Here is a 22,544-nt window from a genome sequence, read left to right as displayed (position 1 = left end):
ACGAACGCATCACTCTGACCCACAGTGTGAGTGTGTGAGTGAGAGGGGGAGAGAAGGAAGGAAGGAAGGAAGGGAGGAAGGAAGGAGAGGCGGGGGAGGGAGAAAGGGAGGGAGGGGGTGGGAGCAAAGGAGAGAGTGAGGGGGGCGAGAGGGAGGGTGAGAGGGAGGAAAAGAGGGAGGGAGGGGGCGAGAGCGATAAAATGGGGGAGAGAAAGGGAGAAAAGGGGGGAGAAAATGGAGAAAGGGGAGAGAAAAAGGGAGGGAAAATGGAGAGAAAGGGGGAGAGAGAAAGACTCTCTCACCTGTCCCTGAGTCAGTCTGATTGGACGCTGGGGGAGGCTGCACACCTGTTGCTCGTTGACCAATCAGTGGTCAGCAGGTTAACGGATGCTCACTCTGAGCCACAGTGTCGTCCAATCACAGGGAGAGGGTCGGGCTCACAGAGGGAACGTTGCGTCGGGAATCGAACCCGGAACCTCTGAGACACCACAGACACTACATGCTTCCCATTAGCCAGCACATCAACATCACCTTTATGCCCCTCACCTGCGCAGGTGTTTTCCATTGCGTTGTCGTAATGCTGCGGTCCCGAGCGCCCTCTAGTGCAAAAGGGAGGTAGACCCCCTGGATCACCTCTGGGTCTGGACCCTCTGGGCCTCACGGGCCGCCGTGTTCGGGCCGCGTTTTGAAGGTACAGGCCCATTACTGTCTTAAAGGTACAGGCCCGTTACTGTCTTAAAGGTACAGGCCCATTGCTGTCTTAAAGGTACAGGCCCATTACTGTCTTAAAGGTACAGGCCCGTTACTGTCTTAAAGGTACAGGCCCATTGCTGTCTTAAAGGTACAGGCCCATTACTGTCTTAAAGGTACAGGCCCGTTACTGTCTTAAAGGTACAGGCCCATTACTGTCTTAAAGGTACAGGCCCATTACTGTCTTAAAGGTACAGGCCCATTACTGTCTTAAAGGTACAGGCCCATTACTGTCTTAAAGGTACAGGCCCATTACTGTCTTAAAGGTACAGGCCCATTACTGTCTTAAAGGTACATGCCCATTACTGTCTTAAAGGTACAGGCCCATTACTGTCTTAAAGGTACAGGCCCATTACTGTAGGTACAGGCTCATTACTGTCTTAAAGGTACAGGCCCATTACTGTCTTAAAGGTACAGGCCCATTACTGTCTTAAAGGTACAGGCCCATTACTGTCTTAAAGGTACAGGCTCATTACTGTCTTAAAGGTACAGGCCCATTACTGTCTTAAAGGTACAGGCCCATTACTGTCTTAAAGGTACAGGTAGAGTAAAGGTAGGTAGGTAAAGGTAACCTAGTCCCGTATGACATCATACGGGACTAGGTTACCTCCCCTTTCTCTGCTAGGCCCACCCAGAGAATTTGGCCCGCCAATGAGACAATGAGCTAGGACCATGCGAGCGCCACATGTGTGTGTGTGAATACACACACTGTAACGCAAGTGTTCTTTGTTATTTGGATAACCGTTCTGCTGTCGGCGTTATGGAGCATAACACGCAACACAATAACGCGAGCTTGGAGGAGAAAAGGATTGTTGCCCAGGATTGTCAGTCGGAGCCCCGCTGTAGCGGGCAGCGGGCAGCGGGGCTGGGCGGGCAGCCCCGGGGGCGGCCAGTGTTCTTGGCTCCTCTCTGAATGGCTGCCTGTAAAGGGTGCAGCAGGATCAGGAAGGAAGAAAAGAATCCAACCCAACCAGTGACTCACACGGTGAACATGCTGCTGGGTTTCGACCTCAACAACAAGTAAGAGTTCAGTTGACCTCATTCACTATTTAAATGATGATGTTTTTACTGTAATGTATCACGGCAACAGTCTTTAGATGAACACACACATGAACACTCTTTAATGGCAGCCTTTTGTGGGAATACTGTGTTTCTAAAAAACGCCTCTATGTCACTCTAATTATGTGTGTGTGTGTGTCTGTGTGTCTGTGTGTGTGTACCTTGGCCCTTTTCTGAATACCTGGGCGTAACGAGATGAGCCCAACCCAAGTTCCTCTTCTTCATTCCTGAGTGGAGTCATGGAGCAGCAGCCAATAGGAGGCCAGTCTGAGAGGAGTGTCAACTGGTTGGTTTGGTTCACATCATTTCCTTATAAAGAGTCGGACGGTTTGGTGTGGCTCACTTCACTACAGCGGGGAGAAGACTCAGGTACTGTACTCCGCTCTGATCCCTGATTTAACATGAATATGCATAACTTATTCATCATATCGATAGGAAGAGTACTATTTGTCTGTAGTCACCTACGGTTAAAAGTGTTACTAGATGTTACGTACACGTTTGAACTGTAGCACACTTAAAACCTCTCGCTGTGCCTCTGTCTTTGTGTCTGAGCTTCTAGACATCATAGCTCTCTTCATGTTTGAACAAAGTCTTCATCACTGGGTAGACCCCAACAGACCTCATGTGTGACAAAGAGTGTGTTAGTGTGGGACACGTTACCAACGCGGAGAGGTAGTCTACAAACGTGTCTTTCTACCTTTAGAAATAGACATTCTCACATGTCGCTTCACGTCGTATCCAGGGGAATACTCTGGGAGGGGAACTGGTCCAACTGGTTGGTTCACAGGATCATTTCCTTGTAATGAGTGGGACGGTTTGGTGTGGCTCACTTCACTACAGCAGGGAGAAGACTCAGGTACTGTACTCAGCTCTGATCTGTGATATATCATATAACACGTATAACTTTGAATCTTATCAATAGGTTGATGGTTAGTTTTCTGGAAAAACACATGGTTTAAAACTAAAGTAAATATATGGTTGCATTGCTATTTGTCAAAACTACTATCTTTATTCAAAGTTACTGACAGTGAAATCAGATACAGGTCATTAGGAAGAAGATAGGGGTTAGACAGTACAGAGACAGGTCATTAAGGAGCAGGTAGGGTTTAGACAGTACAGAGACAGGTCATTAAGGAGCAGGTAGGGGTTAGACAGTACAGAGACAGGTCAGTAAGGAGCAGGTAGGGGTTAGACAGTACAGAGACAGGTCATTAAGGAGCAGGTAGGGGTTAGACAGTACAGAGACAGGTCATTAAGGAGCAGGTAGGGGTTAGACATTACAGAGACAGGTCGTTAAGGAGCAGGTAGGGGTTAGACAGTACAGAGACAGGTCATTAAGGAGCAGGTAGGGGTTAGACATTACAGAGGCAGGTCGTTAAGGAGCAGGTAGGGGTTAGACAGTACAGAGACAGGACATTAAGGAGCAGGTAGGGGTTAGACAGTACAGAGACAGGTCGTTAAGGAGCAGGTAGGGGTTAGACAGTACAGAGACAGGTCATTAAGGAGCAGGTAGGGGTTAGACGGTACAGAGACAGGTCGTTAAGGAGCAGGTAGGGGTTAGACAGTACAGAGACAGGTCATTAAGGAGCAGGTAGGGGTTAGACGGTACAGAGACAGGTCATTAAGGAGCAGGTAGGGGTTAGACAGTACAGAGACAGGTCATTAAGTAGCAGGTAGGGGTTAGACAGTACAGAGACAGGTCATTAAGGAGCAGGTAGGGGTTAGACAGTACAGAGACAGGTCATTAAGGAGCAGGTAGGGGTTAGACAGTACAGAGACAGGTCATTAAGGAGCAGGTAGGGGTTAGACAGTACAGAGACAGGTCATTAAGGAGCAGGTAGGGGTTAGACGGTACAGAGACAGGTCATTAAGGAGCAGGTAGGGGTTAGACGGTACAGAGACAGGTCATTAAGGAGCAGGTAGGGGTTAGACAGTACAGAGACAGGTCATTAAGGAGCAGGTAGGGGTTAGACTGTACAGAGACAGGTCATTAAGGAGCAGGTAGGGGTTAGACAGTACAGAGACAGGTCGTTAAGGAGCAGGTAGGGGTTAGACGGTACAGAGACAGGTCATTAATGAGCAGGTAGGGGTTAGACAGTACAGAGACAGGTCATTAAGGAGCAGGTAGGGGTTAGACAGTACAGAGACGGGTCATTAAGGAGCAGGTAGGGGGTAGACAGTACAGAGACAGGTCATTAAGGAGCAGGTAGGGGTTAGACAGTACAGAGACGGGTCATTAAGGAGCAGGTAGGGGTTAGACAGTACAGAGACAGGTCATTAAGGAGCAGGTAGGGGTTAGGGGGAGTTCTGCTCTATAGGATGCTACAGGTAAGACTGTGGACATTGGGGATCGAACCCAGAACCTTTCGGTTCTGGTTCCGGTTAATGTGAAAATACTCAATAATTCTATAATATTTCCCTCCCTTGCCCCATTTGAACTCTCACAGCTGGTCCAATCGGATCCAGAGGACATTTGTGATTATTCAAAGCAGGGAGTGTGTGTGCTTATAGCTGCCACGCCCCGTGTGTGTGTGTGTGTGTGTGTGTGTGTGTGTGTGTGTGTGTGTGTGTGTGTGTGTGTGTGTGTGTGTGTGTGTGTGTGTGTGTGTGTGTGTGTGTGTGTGTGTGTGTGTGTGTGTGTGTGCACAGTCTGAGCCTTCAGAGGTTTGAGTTGTCATAGCAACCGTTCCCCTCAGGCATTTTCTAGAGACGCTGTGTGTGTGTTTTGTCAACAAGACTACAGGAGGGGGCGGGCTGTACGCTGCCCAACCAATCAGAAGGGAGAGACGTGGCTGGTTGTTTTTGCTCTGCTGCCCTCACACTGCCCCTACCTGTCTGTTCTGACGTCAGACACACCCCTGTGAGGACAGCCCTGCCTTCTTCACAGCCTTTGACGTCAGTCCAGATTTCAGAAAGGCGTCTGTCCTGTAGTGGTTTGGCTTTTTAAAACTAGAGCCAATCAGAATGCAGGACATCCTCTCAACATGTGGGAGGCGGGACAAGGGTTAGAAAGGAGCAGGACACCTGACACCTGTACAGTACTGTCATGGAACAGCAGCCAATAGGAGGCTAGTCTGAGAGGAGCGTGAACTGGGAGGGGAACTGGTCCAACTGGTTGGTTCACAGGATCATTTCCTTGTAATGAGTGGGACGGTTTGGTGTGGCTCACTTCATTACAGCAGGGAGAAGACTCAGGTACTGTACTCAGCTCTGATCTGTGATATATCATATAACACGTATAACTTTGAATCTTATCAATAGGTTGATGGTTAGTTTTCTGGAAAAAGACATGGTTTTAAACTATAGTAAATATATTGTTGCATTGCTATTTGTCAAAACTACTATCTTTATTCAAAGTTACTGACAGTGAAATCAGATACAGGTCATTAGGAAGCAGGTAGGGGTTAGACAGTACAGAGACAGGTCATTAAGGAGCAGGTAGGGGTTAGACAGTACAGAGACAGGTCATTAAGGAGCAGGTAGGGGTTAGACAGTACAGAGACAGGTCATTAAGGAGCAGGTAGGGGTTAGACAGTACAGAGACAGGTCATTAAGGAGCAGGTAGGGGTTAGACAGTACAGAGACAGGTCATTAAGGAGCAGGTAGGGGTTAGACAGTACAGAGACGGGTCATTAAGGAGCAGGTAGGGGTTAGACAGTACAGAGACGGGTCATTAAGGAGGAGGTAGGGGTTAGACAGTACAGAGACAGGTCATTAAGGAGCAGGTAGGGGTTAGACAGTACAGAGACAGGTCATTAAGGAGCAGGTAGGGGTTAGACAGTACAGAGACAGGTCATTAAGGAGCAGGTAGGGGTTAGGGGGAGTTCTGCTCTATAGAATGCTACAAGTAAGACTGTGGACATTGTGGATTGAACCCAGAACGTTTCAGCTTGGATTCAAGTGTGAGGTTAATGTTAAAATACTTAATGCTTAACTTAAATGATATAATTTTTCTTCAGATTTAGTGTCCTTGGGTAACTTAAAAGGTACCTTGGATATTATGTCCAGTTATTATATTTGTGATGTTATGATTATTATTGTCATTAGTCAGGAAGACGGCCATCTTGGTTAGTGAAGGTGGTTAAACATCATCTTGTTTGGGTCTTTCTCTGTGGGCCCGCATCACAGATCTGGTTGTGATGTCATACGACATGAGGAAGTCCATATATGGTCCTGCCTTCAGAGCGGTTTAACCAGCACAGGGAACAGTAGGTATGATGTCCGCATGGTGAGCTTGATCTTGATCTGACACATTTGAAGCCCTTAGAGACCATCTGTGTTGACAGATAAATAGTTATTAAATAGTTATTAGAAACGTCTCAAAGGCATCTCCACATCTTTACCCTCAACGAGAATAAGAGGGTCTATGAATCTACGTCCAGGAAAGACCACCCTGCCTCTCGTCCCCCAGACAACAGCCCCCTGTGACCGGCAGTAAGCAACTTATATAACAGCAGAATTAAAACAAACGCTGATAGAAACAATGTGTAGTTGTGTTTGTGTCCAGGTCTCCAGTCTGCTATGGATGAGGAGAGAGAGGAGGGGGGTCCTACCTCTAAGACCACTCTGTCTGGGGAACATGGCCGCCAGAGCAAAGCTAAGAGGTAAGAAGAGGATCTCTCTGTCTGTGACTGTTGTCCATCTCAGAGCTCAGCGGTGATATATCATGACTCCATCATTAGTCTGAGTAACAGCTGTGTGTGTGTGTGTGTGTGTGTGTGTGTGTGTGAAGTCAAACTAAAGACATAATTAATAAACTCATGTTGCAAACCGGAAAGGAACCTTTCGGCAGTCCGAGTTGCCGCACGGACTATAAAAGAGGTGGCACACAACATCAATAAGGAAGTGAAGCGAAGCCGCAAACTGAAGCAATGCTTAGCGCAAAAACATCCAACCCCGTGCAAACAAATCTACAAACGCCAGAGAGGCAGCCGGTAAGACACCAAGCCCATCAGGAGACCCAGCGGACAATTGAAATTAAATGTTTGTGCAGGCGATAGCCGCTACTGTTAGCCACGGGGCCGAACCGGCAGTGCGGTCGTTAACCTTATAAATGCCAGTGTGTGTCATGTTTGATTCTCATTCATAATTTAATGATGTCATGATTGTTTAGTGAGCTTATATGTTGCAGATAAATTAGTTAAAATGATTATGATATTATATTATTGTGGTGGCATTATTTAAATTAAGTAAATGTAAAATATTTAAAATCTGAAATTAACTTAATGAAATCCCTAAATGCATTAATAATAACAGTGGGAGAATTTATGTTGCACTTTGTTTAATTTAAGAGGAAAAAGGAAATAATTGTTAAAAATGTATATTTTCCAGAACATTGTAAAAACAACCTTTTTCTTGTTTATTGTTTCAAAAGGTTTTTCACCTACCTGCTTGCTTGCAAACTACTTGCTTACTTGCAAAGTACCTACTTACCTGAAACCTTGAAATCACAAAATAAAAGAAGATAAGAGGAAAAGAAAAGTGTGGTTATTGAGTGAAGTCCAGCAACTCTGGGTAGATGTCCAACTCCTTCAAGTGGAGATTGCACAAAGAAGGGGAGAACTTGACAGTGAAAAACCGCCAGTACCATAAAGCTGGTCAGGAAAAAGTACAGGAGCTTAAAGCTGGAACAGCAGGAGCAAAAACCTGGAATCCTGGAAAGGAAAAAGAGTGGAGCACAAAGCACCATAAGCAACATTAAAGGCGCCATTGGAAACTCCACTTGTCAAATTCACAATTAAAGAACCTTAAAAATAAAAGTAAACATGGCTAATCAAGAAGCTGGAAAATCAGTTGAACAATTGAAACTTGAAATCACAAAATAAAAGAAGATAAGAGGAAAAGAAAAGTGTGGTTATTGAGTGAAGTCCAGCAACTCTGGGTAGATGTCCAACTCCTTCAAGTGGAGATTGCACAAAGAGATTGCACAAAGAAGGGGAGAACTCACATACAGACATGTCTGAAGAAGAACTACAGCCAAAAGAGTGTTTTCCCGTCTGGTCAACAGTATAACCCGGTCACATACAGACATGTCTGAAGAAGAGCTCAGAGACAGTTTCAACAAACTCAAGGCACTAGGAGAGAACGTCATGGAGGCAAATGATGAGCTGGAAGCTGGCCTTATTGCAGATCTCGAAGCAGAGCTGGAAACGGACGAAGTCATGTTAACGGAGCAGGAAAAAGCCGACCTGGCAAAAACTACAAATGAGTGCCAAGAGAAGCTGAAGGAGGTCAAGAGGTTGCTCCAGAAGACTCTTTGGGTCAATTTTGGAAGTAGTGAAATGTCTATAGCACTACAAGCAGCAGAGGCAGCATGCGAACGCGTCGCTGCTATGCAACCAAACATTAACCAGGAAGCGTATCAATTCATGCTGGACCAACTCAAAGGGTTGGTAGGAACAGCAAAGGACACGCATGGCCGATGGAAACAGTGGGCCCCACCAGAGGCTCAGGGGGAGCTTCAGAGGCATGTGAGAGGGCTCGAACTTCACGTCCCCTTGATGGTCTCCCGAAAGGCTGACTTCATACAAGCAACCATAAAGGAGGATACTGATAGACAAGCCCAGGTGGGAGCTACATCTAATTATCGGATACCAACCATCAAGTTGAAGCCAACAGCCCTCCCCAAGTTTGGTGGCATCAAACGTGATTTTCACAGGTGGAAGAAGGACTGGGAAGCGCTGCAGAGTCAGGGAGAGCCAACAGGCTCAAAAGAAGTGAAAAAGGTCCAGCTACTAGACAGCCTGGAGGATAAGATCACACGCGACCTTCGGCTCACGGCTTACAACACATCTGATGACATCTTCCGTGTGCTAGAGAACCGCTACGGCAACCAAACATCCATTGCCATAGAAATAGTGGAGGAGATACAGAAGATGCCAGCTGTCAAAAGTCACCAGCCACGGAAAATCGTCGACTTAATTCAAGCTGTGGAAAAAGCACTTCAAGATTTGAGTGACCTTGGAGACACAGGTGCTATAAAAAATCCCCTTGTGACTAAGTCCATTGAAAGTAAACTCCCGGAGACACTCAAGAAGGAATGGCTTATGTATGCAGCTGACAAGAGGAATGATGTGACTTCAAGAGATCGGTTCGACAGTCTCTTGGCATTCCTCAAAGACCAGGAGAGCATATATGAACAGCTTGAGCAACTGAAGGAGGAAGAGCCAAGCAAGAGAGAAACCAAGGTGGAGCCGAGATATGCCAGAACCAAGTCAACCAAATCAAGCAACGACCAGGAAGGGTGTGTGGTCTGCAGGGATGTAAAACACAAGAGGAAGATCTATTTTTGCAGACAGTTCCGAGCGCTGAGACTAGCAGAGAAGAGAGCTGCAGTAAAAAGGTTGGGAGCATGTAAGAGATGTTTGGAGGTTCATGGCGAGGGCTCACAGTGCAAACCTGGATTCCTGTGCAGAAACCAGGACTGCAAGGATGCAGATACTCCTGAGCACCACTTCTATCTGTGCCCCAACGCTGAGGCAAGGAAAAGCAGCGATGGTCAGAAGAGGAGCAGGTTTGGTCCGGAAGGGGATAAAGGCAGGAGGAAGTACACGGAGGAGCAGGAGGATTTCTTCGGGAAACTCTCACCTGAATTGGCAAACCAATGCCGAAATGTGTTTTCCAATACTGCATCCAGGGCTTTCAATACTGTCAAAGACCAACCAAGCCTTTTAGGGGAAAGCGGACTTCAAGAGCTGCCAGTACTGATGATGCTTGTCGAGGTCACAGCAAACGCTGGGCAGAAAATTGGAACATTAATCGATTTGGCTTCTGACACCAATTACATAACCCACAAGACTGCAAGCAGGCTAAACCTCAAAAATGAAGAAGTCACACTTGTCGTCCATGGAGTTGGGGGCATGGAGGTTCGTGTAGAGACGAAACGATACCTCCTCAAGATCAGAGTGAAAACACCAAAAGGCACTCTCAGAGCCCACCAATTGGTGTGTTATGGACTGGACAGCATTGCAGAGATACACAAACATGTGGAACCAAAGAAGCTCCAGAGATTCTTCCCAGATGCACCGCTGGATGAACTCCGGAGACCTAAAGAGATAAGTCTGCTCATTAGCCACAAAGAAGGTCAACTAGCGCCACAGAGGATCAGAGCTCTTGGAGACCTTGTGCTGTGGGACGGTCCACTGGGGAAAACAGTGGGAGGAACGCATCCTGAACTCTTTGAAGAACTCACCGTGTCAGCTCACATGTCGAAGACACACTTCGCAAGGTCGATGAGAGCAGCGGCTGCAAGATATGAGGAACAACTCACCAGCATGGTCCCAGAGCGTCCGCTGGCAAATAATCAAGGCACCATCCAGCTCTGTGAATCAAGCACTTCAGCCATCAACCAAGCCTTTTTAAAGTGGTGGAGATGGGACAGCATCGGCGCAGGATGTGAGCCAAAGTGTGGAGGCTGCCGCTGTGGGAACTGTCAGCCGGGTGGCAAAGAAATGACCCTTGCCGAGGAGCGAGAACTCCAAGTGGTGAAAGATGGTCTCACCTACGTCACAGGAGACGCCCACAGCAAAGAACCACACTGGCATACCAGATATCCATGGGTAGAGGACCCAGACTCCCTGCCGAACAATAAAAGGACTGTGGAGGCCACATTCCTCAGGACGGAAAAGCAACTGGCCAAAGAACCTGAATGGAAAGTTGCCTATGCTGCTCAAGTCCATGACATGATAGATCGGAAAGCTGCAACCAAGTTATCCAGAGACACAGTGATCAACTGGCATGGGCCAGTATGGTATGTGAGTCACCTCATTGCTCCAAACCCCCACTCTGTCACAACCCCTGTGAGACTTGTTTGGAACAGTAGTCAGAAGTTCAGAGGTGTGAGCCTGAACGACCTACTGATGAAAGGCCCGGATGTCCTCAACCAGATTCGTGCAGTGCTCCTGAGATTCAGGGGTGGAGTGCATGCTGCTCTGGGGGACATAAAGAAGATGTACAACTCAGTCTGGCTGGAAGAAAAGGAGATGCACCTGCATAGATTCCTTTGGCGTGATTCAGAGGACGAAGAGCTGGGGGAATATGCAATCACCAGGGTAAACATCGGTGACAAGCCAGCAGGATGCATCGCACAGCTTGCAATGCGTGAAACTGCCAACCTCCCACCTTTCACTCACCTCAAAGAGGAACGGCAGGTTATTCAAGAAGACAGCTACGTTGATGACATTCTCACGTCCCACAATGACTTAGACCAGCTGAAAACCATCACAGCGAATGTGCAACAGATTCTGAAAGCTGGCGGGTTCGAGCTCAAACCTTGGGTTTATTCTGAGCAAAGTGGGAGGAAAGAGTGCAGTGACAAGCTGGAAAAGGCTGTGGAAAAGACCATGGTCTTACCAAACCAGATGCGAGACGAGGATAATAAAGCACTCGGCCTTGGATACATGGTAGAAGAGGACAAACTCCATGTCATGGTGGGAATAAACTTCTCAAAGAGAAAGAAAAAGATGAGACTCAGCCAAAACCTTCTGCAGGAGCAGATAAGAGCCCAAACACCCAACCCCCTGACTCGGCGAGCACTGCTGAGCCAAGTGTCAGGGCTGTATGATCCAGTCGGCCTGGTAACTCCCATCAAGCAGAAGGGAGCTATCCTGGTACGTAGGGCATTCCAGGAAGCAAAGGGTGGAAGTGCACCTGTAAAGGACTCATGGGATACAGCGCTCTCAGATGCACTCAGGGAGGACGCAATAAAGCTCTTTGAGGAGTACGGCCAACTTGCCAAAGTCAAGTTCACCAGAGCACTGACTCCCCCAAGCTTTACTGATGGTCCCCTGGCGATCACATGCTCTGATGGTAGCGAGCATACTTATGGAGCAGTGATGTACCTCCGATGGAGTTCAGACCAGGGCCCGGTCATCCGGCTGGTGGAGTCCAAAGCAAAACTTACTCCTTTGGATCAAGGAGGGGATGCTGTCAAAGCAGAAATGTGTGGAGCAGTGTTTGCCTCACGGCTGAAAAAGTACTTTGAACTGCACAGCCGAATCCAGATTCAGAGGTGGTACCATTTTGTTGATAGCCAGACCATCCTTGGTGCAATACAACGGGAAAGCTATGGCTATCAAACATTCTTCGCAAATAGGATCGGGGAGATTCAAAGCAACACAAGGGTCCAGGATTGGTGGTGGATTCCTGGCCCACAAAACATTGCCGACATTATAACAAGAGGAGCCAGCCATCAAGATCTCGATAAGGACTCAGAGTGGCAAAAAGGTCCAAAGTTTCTAAGCTTGCCAGTGGAGGAGTGGCCAATCACATCAGCCAAAGAACTCGCAGCCACTGCCAGGGAGAACGTCACAAAACTTCAAAAAAAGGCATATGCTGCTGCACTGACCAGAGCTCAGGCTAAGAAGCAGCAAGTGGAACACAAACTGAAACAGGAGGCACAAACGGAGCAAAGGAGGCTACCTGCAGGGTCTGCAATCCAAACGCTGGTGGATGTCAGGAGATACAGCACTCTGAGCCGCCTGGTAAAGACAGTTGCATGGATCTGGAGAGCAGCTAAACAGTTTGGCAAAGGAAGTCAAGCCGTGGAGAGTCCAAAGTGGGAGGCAATCTCCTCCACAGGAGTCATCTCTGTAAGGGAACGAGAGGATGCCCTGAGAGACATTTTTCTTGCAGCGCAAGAAAACACAACCTTCCCTGGCACTACGTTAGACAGGCTTGTGGTCCACAAAGACAAAGACACTGGGCTACTGGTCTGTGGAGGCCGAGTACAAAGCTTCAAGGAAGCTCAAGTTAGCATCCCCCTCTTACCCTATGACGCCTGGGTGTCCAAGCTGATAGCTCGAGAGGCCCACAATGAAGGTCATGAGGGAGTAGCTGGAACCCTCCTAAAAATGAGGAGGAAGGCATGGGTCATTAAAGGGAGGAGAATCGCACAAAAAGTTGTTGATGGTTGCATGGTCTGCAGGAAAGGAAAAGCAAAGACGTGTCAACAAGTAATGGCTGACTTGCCGCCAGAAAGGACTGAACCTGCTGCGCCATTTGAGTTCACATCAGTTGACCTCTTTGGCCCTTACCAAGTTAAAGATGACGTCAAGAAAAGAGTGACACTTAAGGTCTGGGGAGTTGTCTTTTGCTGCATGGCAAGCAGAGCCATTCACACCGAGCTGGCAAACACCCTGTCAACTGAAAGCTTCCTAATGGCTTATCAAAGGTTCACAGCAATCAGAGGTCATCCAAGAAAGATGTGGTCGGACCCAGGCACCAATTTTATTGGAGCAAAACCAGTCCTGGAGGAGCTCTACAGGGTTTTGGACCTAGACAAAGCAAACCTTGAAGAGACCGCAGCAAGGAATGGAACTGAGTGGCAGTGGAAAATCCATCCAGCCGATTCTCCACACAGGAATGGTGCTGCAGAAGCTGCTGTGCGGATTGTAAAGAGGGCATTCCAGAATCTTGGGAATGAGGCTTCACTAAGCTACAGTGAGTTCCAGACAACTCTTTACATCGCAGCCAACCTAGCAAATGAGCGTCCAATTGACGCAAGAGTACAGAGCAAAGAGGACTGCATTCAGTATGTCACACCCAACACTCTCCTACTGGGCCGGGCCTCTCAAAGTGGGGACTTGAAAACCTTTGACTTTCACAACTACCCGTACAAAAGACTGAGAGCTATGCAGTCGGAGGTGACCAAGTTCTGGAGGAGCTGGAGCCAACTCGCTGGTCCAAACTTATTTGTCCGAAGCAAATGGCATACTGAACAAAGGAATGTTGCCATTGGAGATGTTGTGTGGCTGTGTGACCAGAATGCGCTACGAGGGCAGTTCAAGCTTGGCAGAGTCATCAGCACGACTCCAGATGATAAAGGCGTTGTAAGGGACGTCAATGTAAGAGTTTTCCCAAGCTACTGTGTCCCTGTCACGAGAGCTCTGAAAGGCAAGTCAATTCCCAAAATCAGGAGGGAAAAGATCCAAGCCACCGTCCTTCACAGGGACGTCAGGCGGCTCGTTGTCCTATTACCTGCAGAGGAACAGGCAGAAAGTCAAACGCAGCAGGGAAAGGAGAACCAAGTTTGCCTTTGAAGCTGTCGATCTTCACACCGTTTCCAGGCGAAGATCGAGTGGGAGGTGTGAAGTCAAACTAAAGACATAATTAATAAACTCATGTTGCAAACCGGAAAGGAACCTTTCGGCAGTCCGAGTTGCCGCACGGACTATAAAAGAGGTGGCACACAACATCAATAAGGAAGTGAAGCGAAGCCGCAAACTGAAGCAATGCTTAGCGCAAAAACATCCAACCCCGTGCAAACAAATCTACAAACGCCAGAGAGGCAGCCGGTAAGACACCAAGCCCATCAGGAGACCCAGCGGACAATTGAAATTAAATGTTTGTGCAGGCGATAGCCGCTACTGTTAGCCACGGGGCCGAACCGGCAGTGCGGTCGTTAACCTTATAAATGCCAGTGTGTGTCATGTTTGATTCTCATTCATAATTTAATGATGTCATGATTGTTTAGTGAGCTTATATGTTGCAGATAAATTAGTTAAAATGATTATGATATTATATTATTGTGGTGGCATTATTTAAATTAAGTAAATGTAAAATATTTAAAATCTGAAATTAACTTAATGAAATCCCTAAATGCATTAATAATAACAGTGGGAGAATTTATGTTGCACTTTGTTTAATTTAAGAGGAAAAAGGAAATAATTGTTAAAAATGTATATTTTCCAGAACATTGTAAAAACAACCTTTTTCTTGTTTATTGTTTCAAAAGGTTTTTCACCTACCTGCTTGCTTGCAAACTACTTGCTTACTTGCAAAGTACCTACTTACCTGAAACCTTGAAATCACAAAATAAAAGAAGATAAGAGGAAAAGAAAAGTGTGGTTATTGAGTGAAGTCCAGCAACTCTGGGTAGATGTCCAACTCCTTCAAGTGGAGATTGCACAAAGAAGGGGAGAACTTGACAGTGTGTGTGTGTGTGTGTGTGTGTGTGTGTGTGTGTGTGTGTGTGTGTGTGTGTGTTGAAGCCCAGAGCAGCAGCAGAGAGCAGACTCCCCTGGACCCAGCTGTGTCTCCATGAAGAGTGACCACTCTATGCATATACCTGTTGGGTTTAAAGATGGAAATCAGTCTATTGAGAAGAGGTGAGTGTATATCAGAGATTATAAAATACAGCATCTATCAAACGTCCATAAATCCTGGTTCTTGTTTTTCTCGAAGAGTCCAGCAGCAGAGAGCAGACTCCCCTGGACCCAGCTGTGTCTCCATGAAGAGTGACCTGAGGATCACTGAGGCACTGATGAGGATTTCTTCAGGGGTGAAGGATCGGGAGTGTCGAAGGCTAGAGCGATTCAATAGGTGGAGATAATCTGTTCCATGATGTGGTTTAAATGGTGGTAATGAGAGGAGGGATAAGGCTGTTTTAGTGATGTGGTTGACATGGTGATAATGAGAGGAGGGATAAGGCTGTTTTAGTGATGTGGTTGACATGGTGATAATGAGAGGAGGGATAAGGCTGTTTTAGTGATGTGGTTGACATGGTGATAATGAGAGGAGGGATAAGGCTGTTTTAGTGATGTGGTTGACATGGTGGTAATGAGAGGAGGGATAAGGCTGTTTTAGTGATGTGGTTGACATGGTGATAATGAGAGGAGGGATAAGGCTGTTTTAGTGATGTGGTTGACATGGTGATAATGAGAGGAGGATAAGGCTGTTTTAGTGATGTGGTTGACATGGTGATAATGAGAGGAGGGGTAAGGCTGTTTTAGTGATGTGGTTGACATGGTGGTAATGAGAGGAGGGATAAGGCTGTTTTAGTGATGTGGTTGACATGGTGTGATCCTGGTTCTTGTTTTTCTAGAAGAGTCCAGCAGCAGAGAGCAGACTCCCCTGGACCCAGCTGTGTCTCCATGAAGAGTGACTGGTCTATGGATAAACCTCCTGTCTTTAAAGATGGACGCCCCTCCAGAGAGGAGAGGTAGGAGTTTCAAACAGACCATGACAACAGACCAGTTGGTTGTTATCAGACTCTACTGATACTCTCTCTCACAATCAATCATTAATTAACTGAAGAGGATTACAGTTTACCTGTACTCCTTACACACACACACACACAGTATGAATCCCACACAAGGGGAATCTCTTGTTATTGCAGCTCAAAAAGAGACATTAAGTGATAAATAAAAAATACAAAATAAATGTAAAAATTAAATAAAGATACAAAATGTAGAATAATAACTAAATAAATACAATTACACAGAATACTTGCACAGTATAAATATAAACTCTCTCTCTCTCTTTAGTGATGTGGTTGACATGGTGATAATGAGGAGGGATAAGGGTGTTTTAGTGATGTGGTTGACATGGTGATAATGAGAGGAGGGATAAGGCTGTTTTAGTGATGTGGTTGACATGGTGGTAATGAGGTTGTTTTAGTGATGTTGTTGACATGGTGGTAATGAGAGGAGGGATAAGGCTGTTTTAGTGATGTGGTTGACATGGTGATAATGAGAGGAGGGATAAGGCTGTTTTAGTGATGTGGTTGACATGGTGTGATCCTGGTTCATGTTTTTCTAGAAGAGTCCAGCAGCAGAGAGCAGACTCCCCTGGACCCAGCTGTGTCTCCATGAAGAGTGACTGGTCTATGGATATACCTCCTGTCTTTAAAGATGGACGCCCCTCCAGAGAGGAGAGGTAGGAGTTTCAAACAGACCATGACAACAGACCAGTTGGTTGTTATCAGACTCTACTGATACTCTCTCTCACAAACAATCATTAACTAACTGAAGAGGATTACAGTTTACCTGTACTCCTTATGCACACACACACACACACACACACACACACACACACACACACACACACACACACACACACACACACACACACACACACACACACACACAGTATGAATCCCACACAAGGGGAATCTCTCTTGTTATTGCAGCTCAAAAAGAGACATTAAGTGATAAATAAAAAATACAAAATAAATGTAAAAGTTAAATAAAGATACAAAACGTAGAATAATAACTAAATAAATACAATTACACAGAATACTTGCACAGTATAAATATAAACTCTCTCTCTCTCTTTAGTGATGTGGTTGACATGGTGATAGTGAGAGGAGGGATAATGCTGTTTCAGTGATGTGGTTGACATGGTGATAATGAGAGGAGGGATAAGGCTGTTTTAGTGATGTGGTTGACATGGTGATAATGAGAGGAGGATAAGGCTGTTTTAGTGATGTGGTTGACATGGTGATAATGAGAGGAGGGATAAGGCTGTTTTAGTGATGTGGTTGACATGGTGGTAATGAGGTTGTTTTAGTGATGTTGTTGACATGGTGGTAATGAGAGTAGGGATAAGGCTGTTTTAGTGATGTGGTTGACATGGTCTGATCCTGGTTCATGTTTTTCTAGAGGAGTCCAGCAGCAGAGAGCAGACTCCCCTGGACCCAGCTGTGTCTCCATGAAGAGTGACCACTCTATGAATCCACCTGTTAAGTTTAAAGATGGAAATCAGTCTATTGAGAAGAGGTGAGGATTTATCAGATATTATAAAGATACAGCTTCTATCAAACGTCCATAAATCCTGGTTCTTGTTTTTCTAGAAGAGTCCAGCAGCAGAGAGCAGACTCCCCTGGACCCAGCTGTGTCTCCATGAAGAGTGACAGCTCTATGTGGACACCTCCTGTCTTTAAAGATGGACGCCCCTCCAGAGAGGAGAGGTAGGAGTTTCAAACAGACCATGACAACAGACCAGTTGGTTGTTATCAGACTCTACTGATACTCTCTCTCACAAACAATCATTAACTAACTGAAGAGGATTACAGTTTACCTGTACTCCTTACACACACACACACACACACACACACACACACACACACACACACACACACACACACACACACACACACACACACACACACACACACACACACACACACACACACACACACACACACACACACACTCAAAAGTACAGCGAAAAAGAGATTAAGTGATAAAAATACAAAATAAATATAAAAATGTAATAAAGATACAAACCTTAGAATAATAACTAAATAAATACAATTACACAGGATTCTTGGACAGTATAAATATACACTCTCTCTCTCTCTCAGACAGACAGACAGACAGACAAAGTTTACTGTGTCTGTTTATTGTGTTCATTGTGTGTGTGTTCTCTCCACAGACAACCCCACCAGGGGTCAAAGGTTACCAGGGATCTGTCTGCACAGCATCAAATAGAGCTGATCAAGGTGTGTAAATGTCCACCAAGACATGAACATGAGAAAGCATCTCTTGTGGAGCTAATAGTCTCCAGGCTTCCCTCTTCAGACCAGCGGGACGTGAATCCAGGACAGATGCTTCTGATGTCCTCAGTTAGTTCAGAGTAAAGTTCTCCTTGATGTTTGTTCTGTTCCAGAGGGCTGAGGAGAACGCACACGCTTTTCTAGACAAGGAGCTGAAGAAGCTCTGGAGGGTTCTCTACCCAGATTACCCACAATGCTCAGAGAGTCAGAGGGAGGAGGAGGAGGTGGATGGTAAGAAGGAGGAGCAGAGGAGGCGCGCCATAGAGGGAGTGGTGGACATCACAAAGCTCTGCCTGTTGGAGATGAACCAGGAGGAACTGGCTGACACAGTGTGGGGCGGTAAGAGACTCGTATTTTGAAGACAGAGGAGACCATTATGTTGAAGGGCAGAAGATACTCTTATCTTGAAAACAGAGAGGAACTACTATTTTTGAAGAGCAGAACGAGAATATTTGTTCCGTTCAGACTAATTGACATAATGTGACACTTCTAAATTTCGACCTTCAATGTGCAGATACCTCTTGGGGGTTAAATGGTTTGATCCAGGTATAGAGGGTTATTGTGGGGGTATCAGGTGAAATAGTTTGATCCAGATATGTAGGGTTAATGGGGGTATGAGGTTAAATGGTTTGATCCAGATATGTAGGGTTATTGTGGGGGTATCAGGTTAAATGGTTTGATCCAGATATGTAGGGTTATTGTGGGTCAGGTTAAATAATGTAAAACAATGTACTTGTTATGACCTCTCCTTCTTGCAAATCTTTACTGTATATGAGACACGCAAATCAAGAATGGGGTTTATCTGGAACAACCAGGAAGACCAACGGCAGGACATCGGGTGGGCCAGCCTCGCAATGGGCCGTTGGACCATAGCGTTACTCCCTAAACTATGAAAAATAAACAGCGCTAATACCACCAAATAAAACTGAAAACAGAACTACCAGATCTCCCCCTAAAAGTAACAACATTATTTTATTTACCATGATAGGGGCGACATTAGCTCAGGAGGTAGAGCGGGTTGACTGGTAACCAAAAGGTTGCGTCACTTGTCTCACTACAACGCTTTTGCGTAACTAACGGGAGATCATAAAAAATCAAAAAAACAAAATACATTGACCAGGTACTTTGGCGTTCGCCACCTGCAAAGAAAAAGGCAAACGGAGCCGGAGCAGAAGAAAATCAATTTTTCGAAGTTGCTCCAAGATGTGCCGTGGCTCGAAACGAATGATAAGCACAATGAAATGCGCTTATCACCGCGCACACACACCGGAGAACTGTGCAAAATCCGCTGATCTCAACGTCTGTTACTGGGAGATATTCAATCGCTCCATGGCCAAGTTGCTGCAGTTTGATAAGAAAAAAAAAAGGTGGAGCAAAAGACACTGCTGTGCTTAAGAAGTCGTGTATTGAAAAGGGAATGTCCTTTGTGAAACTGAGTAGGGGGGTGTGTACCAAACACCATCTCCTGGTACTCACCTAGTCACCTACCGAGTAATTCACTAAAATAGTTATGTGCAACCCTGAGTATAAGTAAGTAAGTAAAGTGGGAGAAAGATTGCAGGGGGCTCCCTTCTTCTTTGTGGCCCTCATAAAGCCCTCCCTGTCTTTTGGATGAGGGGAGCCGAGTATAGAAGGGTTTATAGTTTTAGGGATCCACTTGAAGACTGCTAAGTAAACCAGGTTCATCTCAGAAGGCTGTCAGGAGTTGGAATGAGGGTCACATGGATTTCCCTCAGAATGTGGCCCTTCATTGACTGTGCTTCTTTCCATACTGATTACAGTCATGTAGGCAAGATAATGCTTTGGCTTTAGAGATGCAGGACTATCTTGTGATATCAGCATAGCAAGCTACTTTCCGCTATCATTATTACGATCATTAGACCAATCATATTGCTATGGAAATATCAAAATAATCCTATACATTTTGAATCTAGAACATGCAGTCCTTGTCACAACCAGCTTCTCCGACCACAAATGAAGCCACTAAATATCATGAAGTTGATCATTGACCAGAACATTTTGACATGTTTGCAATGATTCCACCATCCACTAACTGATGCCTCCTGTTTTCTCATTTAGGATCTGCTGCTGTCGAGTGCCAACATAAAATCAAGTCTCATTTGAAGAAGAAGTTCAAGTGTGTGTTTGAGGGAATCCCTAAAGCAGGACAGCCAACAGGTCTGAATGACTTCTTCACAGAGCTCTTCATCACAGAGAGAGGCAGTGGAGAGGTCAACCAGGAACATGAGGTCAGACTGATTGAAACAGCTTCCAGGAGACCGGCCAAGGAGGAAATAACAATCAAATGTGAAGACATCTTTAAACCCTTACCTGGACAAGATAAACCAATCAGAACAATAATGACAACTGGAGTGGCCGGCATTGGTAAAACCGTCTTAACACACAAGTTCACTCTGGACTGGGCTGAAGGCAAAGCCAACCATGACATACACTTCACATTTCTCCTCACTTTCAGAGAGCTGAATTTACTGAAAGGGAAAGAGTTTAGCTTGGTGGAACTTCTTCATCACTTCTTTATTGAGACCAAAGAAGCAGGAATCTGCAGATATGGCCAGTTCCAAGTTGTCTTCATCTTGGATGGTCTGGATGAGTGTCGACTTCCTCTGGACTTCCAGAACAACCAGACCTGGACTGATGCCACAAAGCCGACCTCAGTGGACGTGCTGCTGACAAACCTCATCAGGGGCGACCTGCTTCCCTCCGCTCACATCTGGATAACAACACGCCCTGCGGCAGCCAATCAGATCCCTTCTGAGTGTGTTGACATGGTAACAGAGGTGAGAGGGTTCACCGACCCACAGAAGGAGGAGTACTTCAGGAAGAGATTCAGAGATGAGAAGATGGCCAGCACAATCATCTCCCACGTCAAGAAATCACGAAGCCTCCACATCATGTGTCACATCCCAGTCTTCTGTTGGATCACTGCTACAGTTCTGGAGGACATCTTCAAAAAATCCCAGATAGAAGAGATGCCCAATACTGTGACTCAGATGTACAGCCAGTTTCTGAGGGTTCAGTCTGTACATGGGGACAGGAAGTACCATGGGAGAGCTGAAACTGATCCAGACTGGAGTCCAGAGAGCAGGAAGATCATTGTTTCTTTGGGAAAACTGGCTTTTAATCAGCTGGAGAAAGGCAACCTGATCTTCTACGAGGCAGACCTGGCAGAGTGTGGCTTCGATATCATAGCAGCCTCAGTGTACTCAGGAGTGTTCACCCAGATCTTTAAAGAGGAGCGTGTGTTGTACCAGGACAAGGTGTTCTGCTTTGTCCATCTGAGCATCCAGGAGTTTCTGGCTGCCCTTTATGTCTTTCTGTCCTTCATCAACAATGGTGTCAATCTGCTCTCAGGACAACGACAATCCCTGAGGTCTATTCTTGTTCAAAAGAAACAAACAGAAAAAAGAAAGCTCAAACTCTACCGGAGTGCTGTGGACAAGTCCTTACAGAGTGAGAACGGACACCTGGACTTGTTCCTACGCTTCCTTCTGGGCCTCTCTCTGGAGACCAATCACATTCTCCTACAAGGTCTGCTTGGACAGACAGGAAAGGTTCATGTAAGCTCATGTACCAATGAGGAAACTGTGTCTTACATCAAGGAGAAGATAGGTGGAGATCTTTCCCCAGAGAGAAGTATCAATCTGTTCCACTGTCTGAATGAGCTGAATGACCATTCTCTAGTGGAGGAGATCCAACAGTACCTGACATCAGGAAGGCTCTCCGGAGAATCTCTCTCCCCTGCTCAGTGGTCCGCTCTGGTCTTCATCCTACTGACATCAGAAGAGGAGCTGGACATATTTGACCTGAAGAAATACTCTGCTTCAGAGGAGGGTCTTCTGAGGCTGCTGCCAGTGGTCAAAGCCTCTAAAACATCTCTGTAGGTTTACTAATAACATGTATTACAATACACACTACACAATATACATTAAACTGGAATATATGGTTAAAATAATATGAAAAATAATAAATAAATTTGAACATTTATACATCTAATTATTTAGTATTCTTTGTTAAACTAATTACATTCCTTCACTATGGAATGACTTAACGATTTAAGTTATTTTAATCACAGTTCCTAACATGTTATGTTTATTTTGTGTGAAGGTTGAATGGCTGTCATCTGTCAGAGAGATGCTGTGAAGCTCTGGCCTCAGTTCTCAGCTCCAACTCCTCTAGTCTGAGAGAGCTGGACCTGAGTACCAATGATCTGCAGGATTCAGGAGTGAAGCTGCTCTCTGCTGGACTGGGGAGTCCACACTGTACACTGGAAACTCTCAGGTCAGTTATCAGCCTCTTCTTCAAACTGTGTCTTGGGGTTGTTGTCTAAGGGATGGTCCACGACTAGGTTGGCTGTTATAGAATACATGACAAGGTATATATTTTGTTTCATGTAACTCTGGCTGGCTGATGTGAGGGCTAGGGTAGGGCTGAACGATTT

At 45.9% G+C, this 22,544-nt stretch overlaps 1 protein-coding gene and 1 pseudogene across 2 annotated transcripts in view; both read left to right on the top strand.

The window, feature by feature from the left end:
* LOC311374719 overlaps positions 1–22,544 on the top strand; it is a 49,473-nt pseudogene that overhangs the window by 20,978 nt on the left and 5,951 nt on the right. The gene's annotated exons all lie outside the window — the stretch shown is intronic.
* On the top strand, positions 1,977–21,987 carry LOC311374718 (NLR family CARD domain-containing protein 3-like; the record flags this gene model as incomplete). Its single annotated transcript, XM_084490509.1, has 10 exons — positions 1,977–2,178; positions 6,317–6,413; positions 14,799–14,915; positions 15,632–15,748; positions 16,348–16,464; positions 17,190–17,306; positions 17,381–17,497; positions 17,965–18,031; positions 18,199–18,424; positions 20,165–21,987. The coding sequence occupies exons 1-10, from the start codon at positions 2,049–2,051 to the stop codon at positions 21,985–21,987; spliced, it is 2,928 nt and encodes a 975-aa protein (XP_084346635.1). The 5' UTR covers positions 1,977–2,048.

This window comes from Micromesistius poutassou, assembly GCF_964030765.1.
Source record: "Micromesistius poutassou genome assembly, contig: SCAFFOLD_297, whole genome shotgun sequence".
NCBI classification, from domain to species: domain Eukaryota; kingdom Metazoa; phylum Chordata; class Actinopteri; order Gadiformes; family Gadidae; genus Micromesistius; species Micromesistius poutassou.
The sequence above is the reverse complement of the archived record's forward strand: the minus strand, read 5'-3'. Positions and strand labels throughout refer to the sequence as shown.